This window comes from Hevea brasiliensis, chromosome 8 (assembly GCF_030052815.1).
Source record: "Hevea brasiliensis isolate MT/VB/25A 57/8 chromosome 8, ASM3005281v1, whole genome shotgun sequence".
NCBI classification, from domain to species: Eukaryota; Viridiplantae; Streptophyta; class Magnoliopsida; order Malpighiales; family Euphorbiaceae; genus Hevea; species Hevea brasiliensis.
In genome coordinates, this window is record NC_079500.1 from 5,493,042 (window position 1) to 5,516,132 (window position 23,091).

Below are 23,091 nucleotides of genomic sequence, written 5' to 3' on the forward strand. Positions count from 1 at the left end.
ATAAACATTGTAGTTTTTTTTTTTTTCAAAATATACATACTTGAATTTAAAAATATTTAACTACAGCATATATTTTTATTATTTTGAATATATTAATTAAAAATTATTAGAAATTCATTTTAAATTAAATTTTGATATATTTAAATAGTTAAATAAGTTAGGGAAAAAAAAAGTACATGACGTCAAAAAGACACGTATGAAAGAGCCTCTCATCAAATTAGCATCATTGTAAGCAGTAGAAGCAGACGAGATGAGAAAATGGTAATCTAATTTTTGTCCTGAGAGAAGAGGGTGAAAAAATTGATCACTTTTGTCCCAAGCCTAAATTATTAAAAATGTTTTTTTTTTTTTAATTTTATCAAAATTAAAATTCACGTAATCAATTCTTTTCAAGTTTAATTTATTATCCACCACAGATCATGGCGGCCTGCTGGCAGGCCTTTAGTTCCGGTACGAATTCGATCCCCACTTCAGCATCAAACATCGCTTCCACCGTGTGAGGATGCTGAATGGCTAAGCTTAAATAATGATCAATTTTCAAAATAATATTTAATATTTTAATATTTTTATTAATATTAAAAAATTAAAAAAATGATTCAGTGCTTTGATTAATATCAATTAAACAATTGACAAGCGTTTTAACTAATGTCAAAAAAAATAATTAATGGTTATTAAAATATTTAATAAATTTTAAAAGCAATGACCGTCACATCTAAATTACTCTTTTTATAAATAAAAAAAAAGTTAATTTTATCCATGTTTAAAATTTTTTATCATTAAAAACTAAAAATTATATTAAAAAAAGAGACGAATAAAAATTCACCACAAGGCATTGGAATTAGACATAACTTAATTGAACCTGATAACTTTATTACAGGTTTGATATATGAGGAACCAAATCCTGTTCACCAGTGCTATCATAGAAATTAAACTATGTCAAAATCTACTAAATTGAACACAAGATCAAAAAATAAAATGAATACAAGTCCAACCATATTGTATATCATAAAAACTTAAACCAACATTCGGAACGCTATTAAAACTAATGTATTTGAGAAAATTCCACTAAACAGAATCATGCAGATATTGAAAAATGTAGACCAACATCAACCTTGAATGCTAATTGACAAGGTTATAGGTTCCTACTTCTTTTCTTCTTTCTCGGCCTCTGCTGCCTTCTTCATTCTGGCACCAGCATGACGCTTGTTCATCCGTTCCACCCGCAGCTTGTCATACGCCTTGAATGACTTCATCTCCTCAGTGACCTTAACAAGCTCTACAGATGGCTTCACACGTACAATTGGCAAGAATTGCCCTTGTACTTGGGTTGTTGTTGCCAGCTCCTCAGGAGCAGAATCACCAGCCTGCAACAATTAAAAAGAATAAAAAAATACAAATTAAAGAATGTAGTGGGTAAATTAAATATACCTGATGACTGAACATCAGCAAATCACAATTACCTTGAACTTGCCAGCGCGTCTTGGGAAGACAACCAATTTGGCCTTGTAGGTCTTCAACCTCTGAACATTGGCCTGTAAGCCTTCCAAAGAACGGTTCTTTCTGCGATGATCAACAGCTATTCCAATTGTAGGAGCAAGTTTCTTGGGAATACCTGCAGCCTGGTATGGAAAGATTCAAAGGATGTTAAATCCAAGTAAGTAAAAAGTATATAATATGAAAAGATGTAGTAGAGCTAGATATAACAATTTACAAGGTAAAGAAAATAGCATTTAAATTTATATCAACTTTTACATAATAAAATTAATAAGTAAAATTCCAAAAAGAATCCGCATTCACATGTCCACTTCAGAAGTGCCCTTAATAATAAGAGATTACTGATAGCCATTTATATGGTTCTGCCTAGTGGAAACAAATGTTTATTTCATTATATCATGAATGCCAGCTAAATTGTAAAGACCTTGCAATGTTAAAAAGAATGAAAAGTGAGAAACATGAAAATGCATAGCTCAGATGTGGTGGACAAGAAGCAGAAAAATAGGTCACAACAAGTGCCTTCAAAAGCACATATCATAAAATAAGAACAATTATGAAATGGCATCATACAAACACACAAGGCATGTTAGAGATAAAAGCAGATGATTAAAACATGAGGTAAATCTAAATGATTAACATATGTTGATAAAGACAACCAGCAGACCTTGAGTTCTTCAAGAGAAAACCCTCTTCCAGCCCTCAATTTCATATTATACTTCAAAGTCTGTCCATGAACAGTGGGACGAAGAGGTCCAGCTGTAGGCCTAGGAAAGATCTTCACAGCCTTCTTTTGGCGAGCTGATAACAGTTACACATTACATGCATAACATTAGTAAGTAAATGGCACCAAGTTTGAATATAGTCTACAACTTTCATTTTTTGCAATGAATATGCAAGATATTAACGATGATTCAGCTAACCCTATAAAAAAAGCCCCCTACCTATACGTCTCCTTGTTTTTCGAGCAGGTTGGTTAAACCATGTCTTCACATAGTTTTGCCAGTGTTTTTTAAAGTGCCCATTAGGCACAACATTATTATGCTTCACCATGACTTACCTAAAAAAACATTAAATGAGTAAACACAAATCTCACTCCAAAAATGTCAAGGAATGTCATAGACCATAACAGATAATAGAATTAAGTGCATAGAATAGAAATGGGCAGAAATATTGGCCGTCATGCCCTGCACACATTAAAATTGCATCACAAGGTCATTTGAATCCACAGGCACATTTTCATGTAACCATCTTCTTGTTGGTTGTATCCAGTAAGCAATTGAATAACTAAGAAAATATTAAAATTGAAAAAACCTATTTTTTTATTTTTTCAGTATTAAGCAACAAATGATCCATTAGCATCAATCATGATAATCCACTGCAAAACCATTAAACTACATATCTCACACCTAATCAAATTTAATTAAATTCATCGACTCCATAGCTGCCAATGCCAGATCCCAAGCAACTTCTGATATCATTTATTTTCAGTTTCCTTTAATAAGGCCATTTTCTTAGTAAACAAACAAAGCGAAAGCCAATGAAAGTGATTGAAACTCAGAAGAGAAAAGAAAGCGATAGAAACCTTACAGAGCCGTCGGAATGCAGCACTTCACAGGAGGAAACTCTCTCGGCTGCAAGCGACTAGATAGGTTTTCAACAATCAGAGATATAAAGCATGAAGAAGCAAAACCCTAGCCATGTCTCTTTGAAGTTGGGCCAGACATGGGCCTTATTGCGTATTGGGTTAAGACTTGGGCCCAAATCATTTGAGCCTCATATTACGTGCCATTTCGTATCCTGCAGCCCATTAATATATTAACTAAAAGTTATTAAAAATCATAATTTTTCAAAATTAATAGCTCGGTGATAACAATAGCCAAGTGATGATAATAATGACAATGATAACAGAATAATAATGATATGGTGGTGGTGATGGTAGTGTTGGTTGTGGTGATGGTGTAGGATTAATAGTAATAGTGATCGAGAATTAATGGTGGTAGTATTAATAGTGGTAGTGATAATATTAATAATAAATAAAAAAATAAGTAATCATAATTATATTTATTTTTTTATATAATAATTATTATATTACTTTAAATATAATTACTTACATTACATAATTAGTATTTCATTACGTTAAATATTTTTACGTGATTAAATATGTGATATAATCGCGATTACATTATAATTTTAATTACGTCATATCAAATATGGTTTTAAAGTTTCAACTTTCATCTTAATATAGAAAAAAAATTCTTAAATATTTATATTTTATAGTCTTATAATTTTAATTATTTCTACTATTTAATTATTAAAATTTTAAATATTTATACTATTTAATCTTTTTGACTAATGTTAAAATAAGCTAATTAACGTTTTCTTCTCTTCTTTGGACTGTTTTGAAAGATTATTATAATTCTTTTGGAACGTTGAGGTTGCTAATAAGTTATTAATTATCATGTCTTTCACAGTTTTATTGGGTATAATTAAGTCAAAAATATTTCCAACACTCCATGAAACTTAAATATTTTAATATTGTAATTTTTTATTTTATATTTAAAAAAAATTGAATATGAAATTTTCAATTTTAACATATATATTATTATTACTGAACTATATCGATGTTAATATTGCAAATTATTGCTTGAAATTTTAAACTAGATAAAGTAATTTTTATGGTTAAAAATTGATTTAATCAGTATTAAGTTTTCATTTAATTTAGTGAATTTTTTACTAATTTAGATTTCATTTATTTTATAAAAAAAATATTTTTTATATAATTCAACGTTTGAGGTATTAAAAAAATTAATTAATAAAAAATATTTTTTAATTAAAATAAATTAAATTATTTTTAAAAAAATAATTGTTTTAATTATTTTTTATATAAAATTTATTTTCTACAAAATAAAAGAAGCTTAATTTTATAAAATTAGAGAAGCATGCGATTTTAATGATGCTAGTCTCTAGCTAATTTGTCATTACAGGCGCGCCGTCAACCCACAAACACTTAAGCGGTCAGCCTTTCACACGTTAGACTAATTTTGAATTTGATACATCGATTAATGGATTTAACAAGTCAATTATTATTATTATAAAAAGTTTACAGAAAGAGAGTTTGCTTCTCTAAAATTCTATTCTCCCTTTTTTCATTTTATTCATATTTTCTTTTTTTTATCTTTTTTTTTCCTTTAATATCTTATTTGGATTATGATTTCTGATGATTTTATATTACATAGTGTGATTATTCTATATGTTTGCAAAGATTATGAAACGGCAACATACAAATCCACAAGGCAAGTTAGAGATAAAAGCTGATGATTAAAACATGAGGTAAATCTATAAGATTAACATATATTGATGAAGACAACCAGCAGACCTTGAGTTCTTCAAGAGAAAACCCTCTTCCAGCCCTCAATTTCATATTATAATTCAAAGTGTGTCCATGAACAATGCGACGAAGAGGTCCGGCTGTAGGCCTAGGAAAGATCTTCACAGCCTTCTTTTGGCGAGCTGATTACAGTTACACAGAACATGCATAACATAAATCAATGGTGCCAAGTTGAATATTGTCAACAATCGGCATTTTTTGCAATGAATGCACACGTAAGATGTAAACCATGATTCAGATCCTCACTCAAAAAAAAAAAAATAATAATAATAATAATAATAATAAGCAAACCCCAAAAAACAGAGCATTTTACCAATAATAAATATATAAATGATTATTATATAAAATAAGAATCTTATACAACACAATTTGGTGGTTCGAAGACTTATGATAAAATCAACGTAATTTAAATAAATAAAGAGCATAGTCACACCATACAATATGAAATCATTATAAGGCATTATAATGGGTAATTTCACAAACCTAAACTATCAATTTAGATGTAGAATCATGCTAAAATCAATTCACAACTAATTCAGGATCATGCTAAAATCAATTCATGACCAAGGTTGTACGTAATAAAAAATTATTAAATATATTTAGAGTGCTAAATTTTAATATTCTCTATATTCAGATATAAATCTCTATATAAATTTGAAAAGTGAATTTACATTGCTTTTGCTTTTATTGTATTTTATAATTAAATAAATTATAATTTAATTTTTAAAATTTAATAAAATTTATAGATTAGCTTATATATCTTTAAAATCTACCTATTTAATAAATTTATAGATCAATCCTATAATCAAAATTACAGTTAAGTCTCTATTAATGAGAAATAAGAAGACTAAAATACCCTTCTTTCTTGTTATAGACCAAAATACCCTCGTAATAGGTTATTATGGTATCTAGAAGATGGTATCTAGAAGTAGGGGTGAGCATTCGGTTCAAATCTAACCGAACCGAATTAAATTATAAAAATCGAACCGTAAATTTTAGAAATCGAATCGAATCGAAATGGATGAAAAATTGAATCGAACCAAACCACTATATTTTGGTTCAGTTCGGTTTAAACTGATCGGTTTGATTTTTTATTAATTTTTTAATTTAGACTTAATTTTTAAATTATTTGATATAATTTTAACTTTGGTTTGAACCTAATAACCATTAATCAAAGAAATTAAACAATTAATATATATAAAATTAAATATAATTCATAAATTTTTCATAAAAATAAATCAATTCAAAAATCGATTCGGCTCGATTTAATTTGATTTGACTATATAAATTACTATTGAGTTCAGTTCGGTTTAACCGATTTTTTTCTCTTCAAAATTGAATCGAACTGAAATAACTGAAATTTTTATAATGTAAAATCGAATCGAATCTATTTAATTTTAAAATCGAACTAATTAAATCGAATTGACTCAATTTAATTTAATTTTTCGATTTGAACTAAATTATGCTCAACCCTGTCTAGAACCAGTGAGGAGGGTGAAGCTAGGCTGAAACAATGGGGGGAGGAGGACAGCATACACATTCGTCAACACCCATTTTTTTATATATAATAAATAAAATACATGAATACAATTTAATTAATAGTTAATTTTAGAATTAATAGTTATTTTATAAATGATAAATTTAATTATAGTTAAATGAAATAATTAATCAGTAAAATTATTAAAATATTAAAAATTAAATTAATGAATTTTAAAAATATAAAGATAATTTAACCACCAAAGGCCATTCCCTATTCATCATCATCGAGGGCCATCAATCGGCAAACACCTACTACGTCATGCAAGCCGTCAGCCTTGCATACGTTGGCCTTGACTTTCTTGTTGGGTTATCAAATTCCTGGATAAGGCAGAGTTCATATCACTTGAATTTTTTTCCCCTTCCATAAAGTGGAATAATGGATTCAACATTTCTAGAAAAAAAAAATAAAAAAAAATTATATGTATTTAACAATAAAATTAAACAAATAAAAATATATAATTAGTGATTAATTACTTATTTTGTTGTAAAGTAAAATATTAAAATTAAATAATAATTAAATGAATAACTTAATTTTCAAATATTTTATATATGATTTGACTTAGTGTACATAACAATAATACACTATATTATAAAAATATAATCTTTTTCAAAATATAGAAAATAAATTGTTCAGGATTGTTAAAGAGAATATATGCACATTAAAAAATACTAAATAATTTTTCTGTTTAAATTAATCTTGTGTCTGAGAGCTTGCAAGGGAGAGTGAAACTTTGGCATCACCACCTAAGCTCTGAAGGACGGAATAAAGCTGAGACACGACGAGAGAAAAGTGGAAAGAGCTGATGAGAGGTGAGAGGCAGATGAGAGGGAGTCGATATTTTTCTGAGAAAAGGAATTTTTGTAGATGGCCACCATGAACCCTAGAAAAGGAAAATGGGAAATGGCAATAAAAAAGAGATGAGCATTTATGTCATTATACAAAGTCAATGTCAATTATCCTCTCAGATTTTTCATTTTCTCTCCAAATCGGAGAGAAAGTACAGAAGGTAAAATAGAGCTTATTTTCTTTTCTTTCAAAATTTTCCCTGCAGCAACCAAACAGGGAGATCTGTCAAGTCATGGTTATTTTAGGGTTTTTTTACAAAAAAGGGTAATTAAAAATAAAATTTTACAAAAAAAAGTGAGTTTGAAATTAATTACCAAAAAATAGTGAATTGTGCTAAATTGGATGAATTGAGTACGGGACGCTAACTGTGATAGCGTTTTTAAAATCCGGATGCTATTTATAATAGAATCGAGATGAAAAGTTTTAAAAGAAAGTTGGACGCTATTCAAAATAGCGTTCAGTTTTTCTTTAAATAATAAAAAATTGATTAAAAAAATTTAAATATTATAATTTTATTTATTAAAATAATATTTATATTTTATTTAAAATATAAAATAAAATAATTAAAAATTAAAAAAAATGTTGGATCAACCTTTAAATTTTTTTTAATTAATTTTTTATTATTTAAAGGAATAGCGTCACGTTATTATAAATAGCGTCGAGACCTCAAAAACGCTATTATAGTTAGCGTCTCGTACTTCAACTTAGCACAATTCACCCCTTTTTTGGTAATTAATTTCAAACTTATCTTGATAAAATTTTGTTTGTTTTTAATTACTCCTTTTTAGTAAAAAACCTGTTATTTTACCTCACTTATTTTTTTTCCTCTCGCTTTCCTCCCTATCCAAACGCTGTGTAAATGACAATATAAATTTAATTTTTTATCACGGCTGCTTTGGGCGGCGATATGGCGGAGAGATTAATGACCATCAAAGTCTAAGGAAGGAGGGAGATTGCAAAAAACACAACCTAGATCGGCGTCAGCTACAAGCTTCTCCAGGATCTGCATAGCTACCTCCACACATCGCTGCATTGAACTACACCAACATCAATATGCCCCAGCTTCATAATATAATTTCTATTAGGGATGATGAGTGGTTTTTAGTATTGATTCGATGAAACCCTATTAATACGGATCATCGTCCATTCCAATCTCCTCAAAAGCTGTCTCCACCCTCACAGCCATAAGCTTATCTTTGAAGGACACATGAGAGTCCCCAGTAATCTTTCCAGATTCCTCATTCCCTGCAGAGGATTCCGGATTTTCATTACGAAACTTAACTTTTTTCTTTGATCGGTCATCCGGTGGCGACGGCGGCACCACCTAGGCCAAAGCATGATCGAGAGAATCCATTTTTAATTAAATACTATATCTTCTAATTTGTAAAGAAACCAAAAAAAAAAATGAAAAAAATAGCTCAAATGGAATTTGATTATGTATAATTTATGTTGCTTGATCAAGCAAACATTAATTCAAAGGTTTTAGATTTTATAAACCCTTTCTTGATTATGAAGGTGTACATATTTTTAATATGTGAACATCACACGCCATATTTAGTAATTACCGTAATAATATAGAATGCTGCATGCAGTACCGTGATCGATCACCTATTCATAATATAAAGCTAAGTAATTACACTAAGACAAATTTTTGAAGGAGGTAAGCTGAGCAAATAAGTGAAATTCCTCATACTTGCTGCCAAACTGGCTGACCAAGTAAGGGATAGGGACTCCTTCTGAGCCCTCGTACCTGCATCCTGCCATAGTTATCTGTATAAAAAAGAACGCCATAATCTGCATCGTCCCCGAAGAGACCGTGCGTCACCACAAATTAATGCCCTTGGGATGTGGTTTATCATAATCACCAACCTGACGAATGGCTAGCACGAATGGCAGTAAATTCTCTTTGGTAATATCCACTTTGAATTGGAAATTGCTCCAACACTTTGATTGGAACAATTAGCTGATGGGCTTTGTCTGTTTTTGTAAGCTTTTTGCTAAAAACTTTTGCCCCGCTTGGGACATCTCCGATTATCTCCTTTCCATTCATCTTTGTGCGTTCCAAGTTCTGAGTTCAACTTCACTAGCACCAGGATGATACTTGAATATAGACAAGAAGTGGTGACAATGGGTATCAAGATTGCACTTTGCGTTCCTATTTATACTACATTAGGCATAGCTTTCTGTCTCTCTTTCTTACCCGCATTTGAGGGTGACGCACCAAAATGTTAAAAGAATGGGTGGTGCCTTAACATGCAAGTAGAATTTCATGTGCCCCACCAGGCCACCATCACAGAAATTTGTCTTTTTCTCTATGGTTATAACCTTATATTTATAATCTATTTGGAGGTACCTATTGCCTTTTAACTTTTCAAACTGGAATTTGGTTTCTTTGAAAAAAAAAATGAATTTTATTTTCTTGGAAACCCTTTACGTTGAAATTTGTCTTTTTCTTTGTGATCGTAACCTTATTGTCATCTTGCTTTCTAACTTTTTCAAACTTGAATTTGGTTTCTTTGAAAAAAAAATTAATTTGGTTTATGTGATGGATACAATTTATTTTACAGAAAATATTTTTTCAAACCCACTTCATCATAGAAATTTGTCTCTCTTTATGATTATAACCTTATTTTTTAATCTATTTAGAGGTTCGAATTGCTTTTTAACCTTTTCAACCTTAATCCTGTTCTATTATCTCCCACTGTTCCATCCCCCTTATCTACATGACAGGCTCATTGCAATCTTTCAGTTCCACATTACCCTAATTCCTCATTCTTGTATTGGAAATATTTTCTCTAGGATGTACTCTTAAAAATTTATTTTATTATTAAAAAAAAAACAAAATTATATTTAAAGAAAATGAATTTCTCTTTTTAAAAAGAAAAAAAATATTTTTTTATATTTAATAATTTTATTAAATTGTAAAAACACTTATATTATATATAACATATAAAAATATATTATTAGTTTAACATTATAATAAAAAAATATTAAATATTTTCATGAAAAATATTTTTATATAAAAATTAATTTCAGCAAAATAAATGAAGCCTAAAATTTATTTAATTTTATTATACATAATTGACTAAAAAATGTTTGTAACTCTTCACGAATTTAAATGTTCTAATAGTAATGCCTAACCTGATTTGATTATTGTGAGCCTTCGGACTCCCATGTTGGTTGTAGATGTGTGTGTGCATGAGTTTATAGGCATATGTTAAGGCTCTACCTAGTCAGTAATTGCTTGGGTGTGAATGTTGGTACAATAACTCTTGTACTCTCATGTATGCGTGTGTTTACTTCACGACATAAAAAAACAAAAGGCCTTATTGTTGTTGTGAGTTAGCAGGGTCTAGTTGAGGTCCCATGTGAAGAGTATTCAGGATTGAGCCTTCGGGCTCTCACATCGATTGTAAATATGTGTATATATGAGTTTATAAACATGTGCTAATGCTTCACCCAATCAGCAATTATCTAAGTGACTCTTATACTCCTAAGTGATTGATGGTGTATCAATGACTTGACAGGTTCATGTTTCAATTTCTACACTCCTAATCCCTATTAAAAAAAAGTTTAAAAAGTGAATTGGCATTTAAAATGATATCATATTTTATTGTTTAATATTTTAAATTTCTTGCACGTATAGCTTTCTATTGTCAACTTTTTTTAACCGAAAGAGGTGCGTTGGCTTTGCCTGTGCACGCCTAGGCTTAATTTGGAATTATTTAAACAATGACCTATTGGACTAAAATGTTCATACGTTAATTGTCCCTCTCATTATAATAGTTTAATTTTATCACAATTTAAAAATTAAATAATAATTGATCTTCTTTTTTATATATATATAGGATACATTTCAAGTGTGTCGGTCTTTGACAGACACCCACCACCTGCTTTTTGAGTCTATTATATTTTGCAATTTTCATTAGTCAACATTCAATTAATTTCTAATTCCCTTCAACGTCACTAAATCTAAAATTGATTAAAAATAATAAATATAAACTCTTTAGAAATACAACCATTGTTAGAATAAGAATATTTTATATAAAAAAAACTATTCAACACTCATTAGAATTTTGTCAAATTTTAATTATTACTTTAAAGTGTAATTTTTTATTAATTCATTCGTTATTTATTTTATATTATATGATTTGATTAAATTTTATTTAAATTATATGAAAATATTCAAATAATATTTTTTTAATAAATAAATTTAATTAAAAAAAAGAAATAACAAAGTAAAAGAAAAAATTCAAGAAAAAAAGCGCGATAAAAAGGTGCTTTTAGCATCGTATTATAATATAATTTTATGAAAAAATAATATAATATAATCATTACAAGTGAAGTGGATCGAACTGCATGAGTATTATTATTAATCATAAAATTAGTCAATGAAAAGTATATAAATAGAAGAGACAAAAGAAATATATAAATAAAGAGAAGAAAAAATCAAGATAAATACCATGATAATGACATAAACTAAACATTAAAAGAGACCCACGTTCTCATTTTATAGTTTGTTATTGGAGAAATTATTTTTTTAAATAATTTAATTAAAAAATATTAAAAAAATATAAAATTAAATTTAATAAATTTTAATTATAAAAATATTAAATAATAAACATTAAAAGAGATCCACATTCTCACTCACCAACTTCAGCTTTCCCCTGAATGAGTTTATATTTGATGTTGACGTTATAGTTTGTTATTGGGGAAATTATTATTTTAAATAATTTAATTAAAAAATATAAAATTAAGTTTAATAAATTTTAATTATAAAAATATTAAAATAATAAACATTAAAAGAGATCCACATTCTCACTCACCAACTTCAGCTTTCCCCTGCATGAGTTTATATTTGATGTTGACGTTATAGTTTGTTATTGGGGAAATTATTTTTTTAAATAATTTAATTAAAAAATATTAAAAAAATATAAAATTAAGTTTAATAAATTTTAATTATAAAAATATTAAAATAATAAACATTAAAAAGAGACCCACATTCTTACTCACCAACTTCAGCTTTCCCCTGCATGAGTTTATATTTGATATTAACGTTATAGTTTGTTATTGGGGAAATTATTTTTTAAAATAATTTAATTAAAAAATATTAAAAAAATATAAAATTAAATTTAATAAATTTTAACTATAAAAATATTAAAATAATAAACATTAAAAGAGACCCACATTCTCACTCACCAACTTCAGCTTTCCCCACGTTATAGTTTGTTATCGGGGAAATTATTTTTTTAAATAATTTAATTAAAAAATATTAAAAAAATGTAAAATTAAGTTTAATAAATCTTAATTATAAAAATATTAAAATAATAAACATTAAAAGAGACCCACATTCTCACCCACCAACTTCAGCTTTCCCCTGCATGAGTTTATATTTGATGTTGACGTTATAGTTTGTTATTGGGGAAATTATTTTTTTAAATAATTTAATTAAAAAATATTAAAAAAATATAAAATTAAGTTTAATAAATTTTAATTATAAAAATATTAAAATAATAAACATTAAAAAGAGACCCACATTCTCACTCACCAACTTCAGCTTTTCCCTGCATGAGTTTATATTTGATGTTGACGTTATAGTTTGTTATTGGAAAAATTATTTTTTTAAATAATTTAATTAAAAAATATTAAAAAAATATAAAATTAAGTTTAATAAATTTTAATTATAAAAATATTAAAATAATAAACATTAAAAGAGACCCACATTCTCACTCACCAACTTCAGCTTTCCCCTGCATGAGTTTATATTTGATGTTGACGTTATAGTTTGTTATTGGGAAAATTATTTTTTTAAATAATTTAATTAAAAAATATTAAAAATATATAAAATTAAATTTAATAAATTTTAATTATAAAAATATTAAAATAATAAACATTAAAAGATACCTACATTCTCACTCACCAACTTCAGCTTTCCCAGTTTATATTTGATGTTGATGTTATAGTTTATTATTTGGGAAATTATTTTTTTAAATAATTTAATTAAAAAATATTAAAAAAATATAAAATTAAATTTAATAAATTTTAATTATAAAAATATTAAAATAATAAACATTAAAAGAGACCCACATTCTCACTCCCCAACTTCAGCTTTCCCAGTTTATATTTGATGTTGACATTATAATTTGTTATTGGGGAAATTATTTTTTTAAATAATTTAATTAAAAAATATTAAAAAAATATAAATTAAATTTAATAAATTTTAATTATAAAAATATTAAAATAATAAAATTATTTTTTTAAAATTATTTTTTAAATAGCATTTAAAATTAAGTTTTTAATTAAAAAAATAATTTCGATCCTCTAAACGTAATGTCAAGCAGGTAAAGTTGAATATTATTCAATTTGAATTGAATAAATTAAATTGAATCTCTTTAATTTAGTAATTTGATTCAATTTTTAATATAATTTGATTTGGTTCAGTTCGATTTTATATTTTAATAATTTCTATTATTTTTATTCGATTTGATTTTTGAGAGGAAATAAAATTAATTGAATCAAACTGAACTAAATTATTTTATTAATTTTTAAATTGATTTAATTTTTATATGAAATTTAAGAATTATATGTAATTTTATATATATAATTTGTTTTATTTCATTTATTAATAATTATTAGATTTAAACCAAAATCAAAATCAGATCAAATAATTTAAAAATTAAATTTAAATTAAAAAATTCATCAAAATTTAAAATTTGATTAAGTTGAACTGAATCGAGCTAAAATAAAGTGAATCGATTCAGTTTAATTTTTAATTTATTTCAATTCAGCTTAATTTTTAAAATATATTAATTTAATTTTAATAATTTAATTTTAATAATTCAATTCAATTCGATTCAATTTGAACCAAACGTTAAACCATGCTATTTTGGTTCTTATTTTCTCTCGCTGTGGCTGTGGGTTCTTAGGGCGAGGGTTCCTTTGCTATTGCCTGTTTTGAGGTCTCCTCTGCTCCTCCAGGCAAGGGAGGCCTCCCTCGGCTTAGAGAAGTGGGTTTTGCTCTCCTTTTCTTTAGGTTGGATTCTATTGTATTTTCCTTTGTTTTTTTTTCTTTTGTGCAGATCTAGGGTTCTAAGTGGACCATTTTTTGATCTGTGTGGAGCTTGGCCAGTTGAAGCTCTGTTGGTTTGTTGCTTTCATTTTGAAAGCGAAAACATGCCCTCCTTTGCCATTAATGGGTTCCTTCTCTTGCGAAGGAGTGTGATGGAAGCTTAACGCGTCAGCTTGTGCTATACCGATCTTGCATGGCGTTGGCTCTGTGTGCTTGCTGGTGGTTTGCTTGTTGGGTGCGATCTGAGAGATCGGCTCAGAAGGAGCGAGAGAGACGCCGAAAAGCCCCATTACCACGGACCCTTGCCAGTTGATGTCGACAATATCTTCTCTCTGTTCATGGTAGCTCAAGCATCAGTGGGTTCCTTAGGGAGAATGACCGTATAAGAAAATTGTAGCACCGAAAATATTAAAATTAGGTGTAGTGTTAAGAAATTATCAAATAAATGTGGATGCATAGAAAGAGTTATTCAAAACAGTATTTTAAAGTCGGACATCAATTAAAATAGGTTTTAAGGCTGGGCGCTAATTAAAACCACGTATAACTTTTAAATAAAATATTTTTATTTGTAAAATAATTAAAATTTTTGAATTAGAAGCTTTGTCCAGGTTTTATCAAAATTTTTAACTAATTTATTTTAAATTTTTTATAAAATAAAATATAAATATTATTTTAATAAATAATATTATATTAATTAATATTATATATTATAATATTTTTATTTATAAAAATTATTTTTTATTTAAAATTAAATTAAATTATTTTAATAAATAAAAGCTAATATTTTAAATTAGAAGCTGTCCGCCACTATATTTTTTAACTATTTTACTAAAATTTTTAATTAATTTATTTTAAATTTTTTATAAAATAAAACACAAATATTATTTTAATAAATAATATTATAATAATTAATATTGTATATCATAATATTTTTATTTATAAAAATTATTTTTTATTTAAAATTAAATTAAATTATTTTAATAAATAAAAACAAAAATTTTAAATTAGAAGTTGAATGCTAAGTAGCGCCTAAATTTTACTAAATTTTTTAATTAATTTATTTTGATTTTTTTATAAAATAAAATATAAATATTATTTTAATAAATAATATTATAATAATTAATATTTTATATTATAATATTTTTATTTACAAAAATTATTTTTCATTTAAAAATAAATTATATTATTTTAATAAATAAAAATATTTTATTTAAATATTGGATGTCATTTTGATTAACCTTCGGCCTTAGGATGGTATTTTGATTGGCATCCGGCTTTAGAACGCTGTTTTGAATAGCGTCTTTCTGCTTATTTGCACATATGTGGTAATTTCTTAACGCCACATCCCATTTCATTATTTTCGATGCTACAATCTTCTTGTACGGTCATTTTCCCGGGTTCCTTGGGTTATGATGGTGTGAGGATGCGTTTCTGGTTGAGGCTGATAGCTTACTGAGTTCTACGTACTTCTCCATTGATTTGTGATGCTATGAGAGTTCTGTTTCCTTTGACATGGGGATTTTCAGATTGCTTGGAAACCCTGAAGCTTCGGAAGGCGTTAATTTTGTTGAGGCTCTCTTTTGTTTTTCGGTTGGTCCCTTCGACATGCAAGGCTGCAATAGTTGGAGTTCCTCTGTCTCTTCACCATCTTTGGCTTTGGCTGACGGTTTTTGGCGACCGTTAATGATAATGGATACAACAACGCCTCCAATGGCTGTTGAACTCTTTGCTGTCAGGAATTCTTCTTCGGGTGGTTTACTCAATACAAAATAGGTTTTGTAGGAGATGGGCCTAATTTGGGTGGGTTTATTAGTCTAATTATTTGTATTGAACTCTCTTTCTGTATTGGGCCATAAGCCTTTTTGAAAGAATGAAATTTCTGCCTGTGCGAATCATGGTAAGCAGACCTACCACGTCATGAAAGCCGCAAGCCATGTACACGTTGGTATTTTATTATTTTTTTAGTAAAAATATACTACATTCATTGCATTTTCAAAAACTTAATAAATAAAGGACATTGTCTTGGCCTTAGGGATGATAATATGAATATTATTATTTTAATTTTAAGATTAATTGAATAAAAAAATCTTATAAATTTTAAGGAAAATTGTCAAAAAAATTCTGAACTATCAAAAATTTGCAATTTCATCCTAAAAAAAAAATTATCAATTAAGCCCTCTACTTTTCACGTTTTCCTAATTACACCTAGATTGACAGCTTGAATTGACATGGCATTCCGTTATCTCTCTAACGGAAATAATTAGGAAAACTCCTTCTCAGTCTTCTAACTTGCATCCTGCCATCGTTTTTCATATAAAAGACCACTCCATAATCGTCCCTAGAGAGATCGTGCGCCGCCATAAATTCATGCCATTTGGGTGGCCGAAGAAATGGTTTATCATACTAACCAATCTGACGAATGGCTAGCACGAATTCTCATTGAACTCCTTCTCCATCGAATGCAGTAAAGTCCCTCTCGTAGTATCAATTCTGAACTGGAAATTGCTCCAAGACTTTGGTTGGAACAATTAGTTGATAGTTTCTGTCTGTTTTTCCAAGTTGCTTGTTGAAGACTTTTGCCCTGCTGGGGATGTCTCCGATTATCTCCTTCCTATGGCTCATCTGTGTGTGTTCTGAGTTCAGAGCTTCACCATCAGCACACAGGACAGTACTTGAACAAAACAAGAGGTAGGTAATAGGTATATCAAAGATTACACTGCATTTCTATTTTTTTATAGATTAGTTGCCAACTAAGGATTCATATTTGAAGATGACCTTTCTCAATAGAATATGTTTAACGTTTAAAAATGCCAGTTGATTGGCGTAGTGAGTAAGGTTTTATTTTACAAAATGATATGTTTATTTTTTTATTTTTATTATATAATTAATTTTCATAAACATTAACAAGATATTAATTCATTTATAGAAGTATTTTTATTTTACATATTAATTATAAATTTTAAGAATAAAATATTTAAAATTTAAATATTTTTAATATTTTATTTAGTATTTAAAAGTATTATTAAGACCTAATAAATGTTGAAATATTGATTCCAAAAGTACAATTTAGTTGATTAGATTTATTTAATTATATTAATAATTAAGTGTAATATTTAATGATTAACCGATTGAATTAGTGATCTGTTAATTCGATTCAGCTAGGTCAAACTTTCGATCGGGTTTAATATATAATTCTGGATACAATACTTAGACATTACCAGTGGGGGACCAACAAGGACGTCGCAGCTGCTCTTAAAAACTATAATTATGTACATATGTATCGTTGATCGACTTAAAAACTAGAGTTGACTTGTCACACCCAAGTTCTACTAAACATGACTAATATGATTAAAAATCAAAATTTCAATATTTTTTCTATAACAATAATATATTGAAAACAAGAAAATAAAATTGCTTATGTTAGACCGCACTCGAAAACTACCTACATACCTCTATTACAAAATGAAGGATCAGATCCACATAACTCTGAAAATAAAACTTTTAGCATGTATAAATTTTGTGTCATAAAAAAATTTAATTAAAAGAAATGTATAAATAAATAAGATAATAATTTAGCATAAATCAACATTTCTCATAAATAATAATAATAATAATAATAATAATTGCTGCAGTGAGCATCACAAGGTAACAATATAAACAAAATTTAAAAGTTATTGCCCCTCAAAGGCATGTACAGTAAATAATATAATTCAAATCCTCTTCGTTCCCCATTCAAAGTCCAACAACTAGGTTAGACAAAATGTATGAACTGCAGTAGAGTTTAGGATATGTGAAATTTGATCCATGCGAGCAAACAATTGAACAATGATTTACAACGCTCCTAAATAATTCTATAATAATATAAAATTCAACTTATTTCTCATTACTTGAAAGACTTAAATGAATAAGATAATTAAAGAAGTTACATGATATTTTGTATTTTTTTTTATCAACTTATTTCATACAACATTATTTAAAATTTTCAATTATTTAACGCTAATTCTATTTCAAATCAATCATATACAACTGAAATTTTAAATTTAATTGAAAACCTGAAATCTCATGCTTTTCTAACTCAATAACAACTGATTTTAATATATATATATATCTGAAAAAAAAAATTAAACCATATTAAAATTTCTAGAACTTAAGTTTTAATTACCATTTTCATTAAATTTCCTAAATTTCTAAACCTTACCATTTAAACTTTGATTCAACATACCAAATATAATTGTTTCTTCTAAATAAAATCAATATATATAGTATCCATTAGTTTCATATTTACATAGCTTCATACATTTAAAAATTTACTTCTATTTAGTACTAATCTCATTTTCACAAGTCAATTATATAATTTTAATTGGGAAATTCAAAATCACAATAAACATAATATGAAACCCATTAACTCAATATTTCGAAAAGCAAAATTTATAAAAGTTAAATATAGAATTTATCATAAATTCTCAACCAACATTCTTCAATTAATAGATATATAAAAATTTCAATTTCTATAACCGCAGGTTTTACATAATTTGCATACACCAATATTAACTTTCAACTCAAAATAAACTTATTCCCCTTTTAAAACTCATTATCATGTAAACTATTCTCTCAAATAATAATAATAACAATAATAATAACATCAACAATAAAAATTTATAAAAATTTAGCACTCAAACATACAAAAACATATTCTAGAATGATTAAACTTCAATAAAACTAAAAATCTAAAATAAGCTAATAAACTTCAAAAATTCATAGAAAATAGTATGTACCTTATTTCAGAATAATTCAAGAATTAAGGATGCTCATAAACATCTATATAATCTAAGAAAAATGTTAAAAATAAATTTTTTTACTTGAAATCTATTTTCTCTCGCCAACCAAAACTATTGTTTCTCTCTCTAAAACTTATAATCTCTCACCACAAACTCTCATTTTCTACCCAAAATTGGTTGACTCTCTATGCAAATGAAGTTCAGAACTTCCCTTTCCCTCTTTCTTTACCTCTTTTTCTTTCCTTCTCTCCTTTTCTTTTCTTTCTTCTTCTTCTCCCCTTCCCCTTCTCCTCCTTACTCGTTTTTCTTCTCTCTGCTGGAGACTAGAATAATCCAGCCCATGTGCTGGAAATGAGTGACGGAGAAGGTGCAAGTGTCAACCAACTTACAATTTGATTCTTTAACTTTTAAAAATTATGATTTCACCCCAAAATTAGATCAATGTTATTTTTAAGTCCATAAATATGCTTTTTACCCGCATACATTTTGAATAAAAATTTCCAAATCAAAACACTTCTAAATAAAAATTTTTCTAAAGATAATATATAAATATCCTTTATAAAAAGATAATATATAAATATCCTTTATATTCTTAAATACCCATTAAATTTAATCATGTATATTTTATATGAAACAATTATTACATTTCATTAATTTACAAAATATAAAGTTGAGATTTTTCTTGAGATTTTTCTTGATTAGATCTAATTTACCATGGATTTAATATACAAAATATATGGTTAAACTTATTTATTCAATATATAAACATTACATGTTTATATATTGAATAAATAAGTTTAACCATATATTTTGTATATTAAATCTATGATAAATCAGATCTAATCAAGAAAAATCTCAGCTTCGTATTATTGATTTAACAACAAGAAGTTGCCTTGCACAATTTTTTCTATCCTGCACCACATTATTTTTGTTATTTGTTGAATTTCCCCATTATTTTAGTAAATTATTTTTTAGCATTATTGTAATAATTAACTCAGAAAATTAAACCAAAATCTCATAAAAAATTTTCAAATTACAACTAATTTTGTAATAATATTTTTTTTGCAATATATATATATATCATTTCAACTAGAAAAGATATCTTGTCCAGTTGAGGCCCCAGATTTCCCTTATACACTTCTTGGCCACGTGTGCACGGTTGATCCGCCAACTCCTTTCCCCCCCACACCGGGCACACAGGGGACCCTTAGCTAGTGGGACCCACGCACCTGGGCTAGTCCTTGCTGGAAATTCACATAGGCGTTTGGAGCTTCCAACGTCTCGAACCCACGACCTCGAGGTGATAAGGTTGGCTCTGATACCATTTCAACTAGAAAAGATATCTTGTCCAGTTGAGGCCCCAGATTTCCCTTATACACTTCTTGGCCACGTGTGCACGGTTGATCCGACCAACTCCATATATATATATATATATATATATATATATATATATATATATATATATATATATATATATATATATATATATATAAATATATATCTTATTTCATAATAAAATAACATGTTTCTTTTTTCTTTTAACATATAGTTAATATCTTATTAACATTAAAAAGATATTTACACATTTATAGAATTCTTTATATATTACTCATAAATATTGAAAAATATTTAATAATAATAATATTTAAAATTAAATATTTTTTTATATAAAATTTAAAACACTTTTAAGATATATGTAATAACCTAATAAATGTTGACCTTTTGGCCATGAATTATATTATAAAAGAAATATTGTGAGGTGATCTTGGAAAAAATTTGTTTTTGCAAGTCTAATATTTCTGAAGCCTCCTTGGGCTTCAAATGTTCGAAGAAGGTTCCAACTTCCAATTCTTCAACCTTCGACTTCCTACTCACACAGAATTGCAAGTCTTCACGTTTATGATTAAACCAAGGCACCTGTTTAATTAGTCTTAATCTTATTATAAAAGTGAAGGGGATTAGCTATTTTACCAATAATGAATCTCTTTACCAATTGAAACATAAAATTAAGTTTATGGCATTATATAAAGCAATCTTCAAAAGTGGCTATAAGGGTATTAGTATATGGCTTAAGTATATGGAAGAGCCCTTAATTAAAGGGTATATTGTGTTGGAACATTTGAGACACATAGATGTAGACCTAGACTTTTTTTTTTTTTTTTTAAGTGAGATATAACCCAAGTTGTTGGATATATATGCATTTTAAATATTCACATGGAATAAAAGACAAAACATTTACCTTATCCTTAAGTTGTAATGGATGAAAATGACAATCTCTACAAAACATAGTGCCTCTTTTTCTATGTTGATGGCCCTCATTTGTTTGAAAAATCCATTTAGCTTGGCAATTTGAAGAAGTAATTGACTACTTGGCCTAGTATGCAATGAAATGCACCACAAATTTAAATATTTTGCCATTAGTCAATAATTTATCTGTTTTATACTATAATTAGACTCTATTTATTTCATGAAAAATAATTTTTATATGAAAAATATTTTTTTATAAAATTTATTTTCTTAGAAAATATTTTCATTATTTAAGTTTTCTTTGTTTTACAAAAAATTATTTGTGTAACGATTTTTTTTTTAATTTATAAAAATATTTTTTATTATTTGATTATAATATTAAATTAATAGTATATGTTCATGTCATGTATGTGTAAATATTTTCATATTTTAATTAAATTATTAAAATTTAAAAAAGAAAAATGACTTTTTCTTTTAATCAAGAAAATGAAAAGATAAAGTTATTTTCCTTAAAAATGATTTAATTTTCTCTTTGATCAGAAAAATATTTTTCATTAACTTATTTTTTTAGTGTCTCAAATGCTAAAAAATAAAGAAAATATTTTTCATGAAATAAACAGAGTTTAATGCAATATTAAATCAATGATATGTGTTTATATATATATAAATTTTTACATTTTAATTAAAATATTAAAATAAAAAAAAAAACTTTCCCTCTTTAAAAAGAGTAAACCATTTTCTTTAAAATTTGTTTAGTTTTTTTTACTTTAATTCGGAAAATGTTTTCCGGTGACTCATTTTTTCTAAGTGCTATAAACACAAAATAATGTGAAAAATATTTTTTTCTGAATTTTTCTGAATTTTGGCTGTTGATCTGAATTTTTGGCTGTTGATCTGCATTTTTCTCAAGTAGCTTCTACTAATCTGTCTAACATCTTATTATTCTTAGCCATGCATTCAGCCGAGATTTATCTTAGGCTTGGGCTTTTTATTTCTGATATTATGCCAAATTCTTACTCTGGTTTTCAGTTTCCTTGACGACAAACCCGACGAGATTAATCAAATTTACAATTCATAATTTGTCAAGCCTATATATTTACTTAAAAAAAAGGGGGGGATATTGCAGAAATGAAAATCTCCATCATAATGGATGCTATAGTACGATGAGGACTAATACGCTAAATCAAATTTGAGAAATGACAATCAACAGTATAACATTGATGCATGGACTCCATTGCCGACCTCAAACAAACAAATTAAAACCTCTCACACAAGGAAGAGAAGAGCGAGAAGAGCGAGAAGAGAGAGAGAGAGCCCCATTAAAAAGGAGGGCAAAAACTCTCAACTATGGAAGATAAAACAAGACAAAAACAGTAAAATGAATAGTTAATTAAGAGTAGTCTGAAGCTGCAGTGCATGCCTACATAGTTAAAGAATCTCATACTAGTTCCCAAACTGGTTGGCCTCCTCGTATGAGAGAGTCATTCCTTTTCAGTCCTCTGACTTGAATCCTATTAGGCTCATCATTCTTTATATAAAAAATCACCCCATATTCTCCTCCATGATCATCCCCAGAAAGAACATGCGCCACCATAAATTCATGCAACTTGGGTGGCCGTAGAAATGGTTTTTGGTAGTCACCAGTCTGACGTATGGCCATCACGAAATTCCATTGGTCCCCATTTCCATCGAATGCAGTGAAGTCCCTCTCATAGTATCCCCTCTCAAT

The 23,091-nt window shown here is 27.4% G+C and overlaps 1 protein-coding gene across 2 annotated transcripts; it reads right to left on the minus strand.

The window, feature by feature from the left end:
• Positions 1-971: 971 nt before the first annotated feature.
• Positions 972-3,200, minus strand: LOC110643190 (60S ribosomal protein L13-1). Of its 2 annotated transcripts, none has more exons than XM_058151068.1 (5): positions 3,077-3,200; positions 2,436-2,546; positions 2,159-2,292; positions 1,461-1,619; positions 972-1,364 (listed from the first exon to the last, which is right to left on the minus strand). In XM_058151068.1, the coding sequence occupies exons 2-5, from the start codon at positions 2,542-2,544 to the stop codon at positions 1,143-1,145; spliced, it is 624 nt and encodes a 207-aa protein (XP_058007051.1). In that variant the 5' UTR covers positions 2,545-2,546; positions 3,077-3,200; the 3' UTR covers positions 972-1,142. The 2 variants fall into 2 exon arrangements, with proteins under 2 accessions (XP_058007051.1, XP_021651150.2); XM_021795458.2 differs by having other exon boundaries at positions 2,436-2,551; positions 3,077-3,191.
• Positions 3,201-23,091: the final 19,891 nt, after the last annotated feature.

Bases quoted from the DNA above. Each gene is read 5' to 3' on its own strand.
- LOC110643190 (XM_058151068.1), bottom strand. From the start codon at position 2,544: ATGGTGAAGCATAATAATGTTGTGCCTAATGGGCACTTTAAAAAACAC. The intron at 1,620-2,158 runs GTCTGCTGGTTG...TTTCCATACCAG, and splicing joins TTTCTCTTGAAGAACTCAAG to GCTGCAGGTATTCCCAAGAA. The intron at 1,365-1,460 runs GTAATTGTGATT...TAATTGTTGCAG, and splicing joins GACGCGCTGGCAAGTTCAAG to GCTGGTGATTCTGCTCCTGA.